This window comes from Chaetura pelagica, unplaced genomic scaffold (genome assembly GCF_000747805.2).
Source record: "Chaetura pelagica isolate M959 unplaced genomic scaffold, ChaPel_1.0 scaffold356, whole genome shotgun sequence".
NCBI classification, from domain to species: domain Eukaryota; kingdom Metazoa; phylum Chordata; class Aves; order Apodiformes; family Apodidae; genus Chaetura; species Chaetura pelagica.
The window spans coordinates 10,080,150-10,086,617 of NW_009953964.1; the positions used below are offsets into that span (position 1 = coordinate 10,080,150).

Consider the following 6,468-nt stretch of genomic DNA (forward strand, 5'->3'; position numbering starts at 1 on the left):
CGCGCGCTGGCGGTGGCGCGGGCTGGTAGGGCTTGGGGTGCAGGGGGGCTTCTTTGGAGCATCCCAAGCCTCAGGAGACATCCTGCATGTTGGCTCATGTGTGTGCAAGCCACAGCATTGTCAGTCCCTGTCCTGCTCGGCTCCAGTGGTCCTGGCTCACAGGGTCTCTGCTGCTGCCAGAGGTTTGCAGCTGGAAGGGCCCCACCCATGGCAGGTGTCACACCTGCTCCTGCAAGGTGCAGCTGGGATTGCAAGGTCTAGAGCAGGCAAAGACACAGACATGAGCTGAGGTGAAGTGGCCAAGTGCTGAGTGACTGCTGCAGCCGTCCTGGTGTCCCTCAGGAGCCGATCCCCCGGTAACTTGCTGCCCCTTCGCTCCAGAGGGATAGGTAGGGCAGAGTCTGGGAGGGGGCGGGGAGGAAATGCGCAGGATGCCTGGGGTGTCCCAGGGGATTACAGAGCATCCTGCATTCATCCCCAGGCCTACCTGTTCCTGCCCCCACCATCCCTCAAGGACAGGGGTGCAGGGAAGATCACTGAGAGCCCTGCCATGTTTTCTCCAAGCCTCTTTCCCAGCCAGCACCCATGGCCATCCCCATCCCACAGGCTGCCCCTCGCCCCACAGGCACTTCAAGGCTGAGCTGTGCCCTTGACAATGCCAAGCTCGTCACCTCCCCCTCTGGTTTGTCTTCCTAGGGGTGCCTTCTCCATCGTCCGGAGATGCGTGAAGGTGCTGGCAGGACAAGAGTATGCGGCCAAGATCATCAACACCAAGAAGCTGTCTGCTCGAGGTAGGAGCTAGGTGTTTTCAGGGAGGTGAGAGGTTTGCAGGGTTTGCAGAGCAGGGAATTTGTCTCCTCTGCATGGCACCGGGATGATGCCTTTGATGTGTGGCAAGGGTGGTGTGTGTTTGATGTGTGGTGGGGAGCCCACTTATCCCACCCCATCCCCACTGTGGTACACACTGAGCTCCTGGATGGATGGGATGAATGTCCTGAGGAGACATTTGGTGGCTGCCTACTGCATCCCATCCGATTGTGGGAATGCTCCTGCAGCTTGTCTGTGCTAGGGCTCTGGGGAGGTCCTGGACCCCAATCTGCCCAGGGAGGTGTAAGGACTTCCTGAGGCCCCACCACCACCCTGCACACTGTGTCATGGCAAAATCATGGTTACAGACTTGCAGCAAGTCAAACTGTTGCTGGCCTTGGGCACTGGGTAGCACAGTTATTTGGGGAGCATCCCCTCCCTGAGAGGGCCTTTGCTGACTGCCCGTGCCCTCTCTCAGGGACTGCAGGTGTTTTTACTTGTGTACCTACAACAGTGACAGGGGAAGGTCCTTGGAGTGGGGGAGTGATTTCATTTCTGCCTGAAGACTGGTCCTTACCCCTCACTGTCATCTAATTAAACACTCTGGTGGAGCATGCTGGCTGCTTTGCTGCTGGAAGAAGCCCTGGCAGGTTTGTCCTGGCTGGTCCTTGGGGCACAGCTGAGCTGAGCTGGCACAGGAAAGCTTCAGCCAGCCCTTGGCCCTGAGGCAGGGACCCTCTGCCCCCAGGCATCTGCAGAGGAGCTGTGGTGAGGAGGATGGAGAGGATGGGACAGCAGCTGCTGTGTCCCTGCTCCAGCTCCTCTGGCTGGATGTGCTGGGGGCTGCAGGATGGGTGATGGGAACCAGCGCCCTGCTGAGAGGGTTTAATTAACTCCCTCCCTCGGTTTCTTTCCCTGACGCCACTGCTCACCTCTGAAGGCAAAAAAAAACCCCAACACACCGCAGAAAACAGTGATAAACTCCTTTCTGACCTCAAATCAAACCAGTGCTTCGCCATCTCCCTCCGGCAGCGCTGCCGAAGTGGCACAGCAGTGACACCCCGCTGCCCCTCTTTGGGATGCAGACCATCCTCATCCTCCGGGGCAGGGGGTGCGGGGCGGGGGGTGCGGGGCTGGGCTGGGCACCCCCCGGCGGGCAGCGGGGCGGGCAGCAGGAGCCTCCCGGTTTGCACGGAGGAGCAGATTGAGCCGCCTTCCCTCTGCTCCCTCCTGCCTCCGAACGCCTGCTCCGGCGGTTTGTCCTTCTTCATCCCCTTCTCTTGAAAGCCTCCCTGTTTCTGCAGCGCTAGCACGAGGGGACAGCCTTCCCCAGGAGCACAACCCAAAGGGACCCATCCCCACTGGGACGTGCCATGGGCTGTGTCGTGGGTGAAGGGCAGGAGGGATGAAGGAGAAAGGTTGGGGGAAGGTGAAAGGAGCTGTGAAACATCCCCATGGGCTTTTCTGTGTCCTCCCAGCTGCTCACACAGGGAGCTAGGAAGAGAGCAACTGGACTTTTTTCAAGAAGTGGGTTTAGGGTCCAGGCAGCAGCTGGATTTGTGGGCTCAGAGAGGGGCTGCAGCCGTGGCTCACTGGCCCCTGCAGCACTTCCTGGGGCTCAATATCCCCCATCCAGCGACCTCAGGGCTTGGCATGGGCAACACCCCCGGGCTTGGGATGAGTTTTGCAGTCTGTGCTGGGATCCATGAGCTGAAGGCTGGGACAGAGACTCAGTGGCCTCATTCAGCTCCCCATGGTGTTCCCTCCAAGTGGGGACAATCTCCCCAAGCGGGATGTGCCACATGGGCAGGAGGATGCTGGCTTTTTGGTGGTGACAGAGTGCCAGGGTACAAAGAGGGGGACAGAGGCTGGGGGGGCTCAGCCGTGGAGCAGGAGCCAAGTGGGGTTTTGCTCCATACTTGGGATCACATTCACATCCCTTTCCTGGGATCTCTGGCCTGTTCTAAGAAAGCACAGGAACTCTACTGGATACCAGCAATGCCAGACTGCCTCGTGGGCCTCCAGCCTGCAAGTGGGGAAACTGAGGCAGCCAGTGATCACTGATCAGTGACCTCCCGTGCTGAGCCCTGTGGGTGCTGGATGGGGGATACTAAACCTCTGGGAAGGCTCCAGCCCTAGCAGGGTGGGGCTACAGATCCTTCATGTCTCAGCAGTGGGAGACACTCAGGTTTGGTTCAATGCAGAGCGAGACTCTGGGGTGTGAACCTGCAAAGTAGCAGCGACAGCGCAGAGAGATGAGCAGCCCTAATTATATCCTCCCTTCTCCTGGCTGCTGGGCTCCTGCTATAGCACGAATGCCTCCAGACAAGGCACCTCCATGCAAGGTGGCTGGGTCAGGTACAAGGAGGGAGAAAAGTGCCGAGACAGGGAAAACCAAACAAAATAATTTGAAAAAATTCCTCTGGGCTTTCCCAGCTTGGAGGCTTTTCTGGCTCAGCTTAACCTGCTTTGCTCAGAGCTTAATTGTCTCACATCCCTGAGCCTGGTGAAATCCAGGGAGAGGGACCTGTGCTGCCTGTTTGCAGACATGGACTCGAGAGAAGCAAATTTTCAGAACCAGAGTTTTGTGATGTAGGAGAACAAAGACCTGATACGAAATGGCTGGGGATGGAGAGGGAGCAAAGCAGGTAGCCTTGTTTCAGCTTGACATCTCTCGCTGGCCTGCTCTTGTTCAAGTTGTACCATGCAGGGCTAGCAATGTCCTTGCTGATGGCCTGTGCTTGGCTGAGTGAGAGAAAACAGAGCAGGTGCTGCTGGCAGCAGTAACCCAGCTCCGGGGCATTCTGGAGGTGATTGAGTTGTTCAGCAAAGAGAAGGGAGAGAGGAGGAAGAGGGATCATCCAAAGCCTGGGTCTCCCCATGGCATCAGTGCCTGGAGGCTGCATCCATGCTGGGATACCACCCATCAGGTCCTGATGCTGAACAAGCCTCCAAGCCCTTTAGCAAAAAATAAAAGATGATAGGTTTGCTCCTTGCCAGCTGCTCCGTTCCCCCAGGTTTCCTGTGCTGGCAGCTCCTCTGAGAGGGCACAGCAGGAGCTGAGAGTGGTTCATTCCCTTTCCCCAGACCCTAATTTAGGGCCGTTGTCTCTTTCAGATCACCAGAAGCTGGAACGAGAAGCCCGGATCTGCCGCCTCCTGAAACACCCCAACATCGGTGAGCGCACCCCGCTCCCCCCGCACACCTCCCCACACCGGCTCCGCTGCCCACCTGCACCCCCACCGGGGCCCGGGGGTCCCCATCCGTGATCCAGCCCTGCCCACAGCAGCAGCACAGGCTGTTAGTCCTTCCCACCACCCCGGGGATGCAGCAGGAGCCCTGCAGCGCTGTTCCTCCTCAAACCGGGTCATGGGAAGAAAAGCAGCCACCAAGCACAGGGAGATCAGTGAAGGTCCTACCTAACCCACTTGGCCGTAGCTCCCTCAGGGAGCAGCAGGGCTCCAGGAGGCTGCAAGGGACTATTTTTACTCCTCTCCTGTGTTCCTCTGCATGCTCCAAAAAGCCGGCGCAGCTCGGAGCAGCAGCAGCAGCAGCGCGGGGCGTGTGGGAAGAGCGATGGCGGGGGGAAGCGGAGACTTTCCCACCGACCGTCCATCTGAGAGTAGCCTCCTTCGGAAAAGCTGTTCCAGGAAAACTCCTGAGCCCCTGCAAAAGACAAAAATAAGCCAGAAGGAGAGAAAGAGGGGAGGGGAAAAAAAACTGCAGTAAAAAGAAAAAAATAATTATATATATATAGATATAAATCCCAAACTCCAGGCTTAAGAGTGGTGCTGGTGCAGCCTGTTGGTCCTCAGGGATGGTCTGGCAGCAGGAGGGGAGATGAACCCCCTCTCCTCTCCTCTGCACCCTGGGATATGTCAACCTTAGTGGGATCCTGCTGCTCCTGGGAAAGCACTGGGGGGTAGGACAGGACCTCTGCAGCCTCTCATCCCATAGCAGGGGGCTGAAAGGTTTCCCCTTTGGTGAGCTCTTTCCTGGCCCCTTGCTATTCCCAGGGACCTGCATCCATCCCGAAGCAAATCAGGACATGAGGCCACTAGGAAGCCATGTGGCTCCTGCCTTATAAATATTTCAGTTTGGAAAAAACCTGTCAGCTTCCATCTGCCTGAGGCACAGTGGCATGTCTCCTCACAGGATCCAGCCACCACCTTTCCCCCAGCCTGTGCTCTGGCAAGACTGATGCCCCACACAGGAGCTGCTTCAGGCTACCCCAGTCAGAGCAGCAGCTGGGGCCTTTCCCCTGCCCCAAAATATACCTGGGCATTGCTGAGACCTGAAGGAAATGTGTGTAAAATGTGTGAATAGTAAGAAATGCTAAAAATGGAGGAAACCACCCCAGGAGAACAGTAGCTGGACAATGCAGCTGGACCTCCCCAGGCTCCCAGTCTTTCCCCCATTGTTGTCTTCTCTCTTCATCACTGGCCCATGGGGCTGTTTGGGTCTCTAAGGACAGAAACATCTTCCCATAACAGCACACCTTGCTATTTGACCTGCAGAGATAGCTTAGAGCAGCCCTGCTCAGGAAGGGGTTAAGAGCATGAGATGCTAACGAGCCCAATCTGGTTGCTATTTATACCCAGGAGGCTCTTCTCCACCTCACACCCTCACCCCCCGACTGCTCCTGCTGCCTGGAAACTTGGGCTGGCAGCTCCCCTTGCATGCAGCACAAGCTGGATAATTACCCACCCAGGAGTTGGAACGAGCTGTGCTGCTGCAGACCAGCCCTAAGGAGAGGAAGAGGAGCTGCTACTGCCTAGGACATGGAAAAGGCAAGGCAGAAAACCTCTCCCTGTCCCTCCCTGGGAGAAGAAGCCCAGCTGCCCAGGGGTTTTTCTGGCTCCTCTCTCCAGGTGGAGTCACTCTGTTTCTCATGGGAGTGTTTGCAGCAGCTGTGAGCTTGGAGGAGCCCACCTGTGTTGCACTGTGCCTGCAGGAGACCCAGGCACAGGAACCCAAGCATGGGTTGTCATGGGCAGGTCCAGGTTCCCGGGACCCTGCAGCACGACCATGGCACTGGGTGAAGCATCAGGGAGAGCTGCCAGTTCCCAAAACTCTGTGTCCTTGCAGAGGAGTCTTGCTTTATCAGGAAAACTTTGGCTAGAGCCAGTGCTGGAGTTTTAACTCTGGCTGTCGGTCCTGGAGCTGTGTCCTGCTCCTGCTTTGGTTCTTGCTGTGAGCTGGAGTGGTTTGGCTGGTGTGGCTCTTTCTGACAATAGTAACAGACACTTGCAGACCAGGGTATATTTAGAGCAGCTGCTTCTTCTTACAGCTTCTCAACTCCTGGCAGCCATGGGAGTGGGGACTTCCCCAAGCAGGGGATGTATCCAGACCATCTGCTTATGGTTGCACTGGCCCTATGCACTGAACTTGCCTGTTCCCCCTTTAAACACTTTGGCTTTTCTGGGACCTCAAGCACGATACCCCTGGCCCCTCTTGGGTGAAATGAAACAGGAGGAATAGTGTTTCTTGCAAAAGAAGAAAGGCTGGGATTATGTGTCAGAAATAGGGAGCAGATACTGGTGTTGGAGTGCAGGGGATGTTTAAGGAGACTGGCAGTGGGGAAGGATAAACAGGGAGTAAGATGGGAAAATGTTGTCAGTAGGTAAGACCACAAGAGAGCCCCAGAGGAGAGGTGTCATC

The 6,468-nt window shown here is 56.8% G+C and overlaps 1 protein-coding gene across 2 annotated transcripts in view; it reads left to right on the forward strand.

Moving 5' to 3' along the window:
- CAMK2A (calcium/calmodulin-dependent protein kinase II alpha) overlaps nt 1-6,468 on the forward strand; it is a 30,745-nt gene that overhangs the window by 4,607 nt on the left and 19,670 nt on the right. For both annotated transcript variants that reach the window (XM_010002039.1, XM_010002040.1), the window contains exons 2-3: nt 697-791; nt 3,925-3,984. In XM_010002039.1, the coding sequence (XP_010000341.1) occupies nt 697-791; nt 3,925-3,984 (155 nt within the window). The remainder of the gene's footprint in view (nt 1-696; nt 792-3,924; nt 3,985-6,468) is intronic.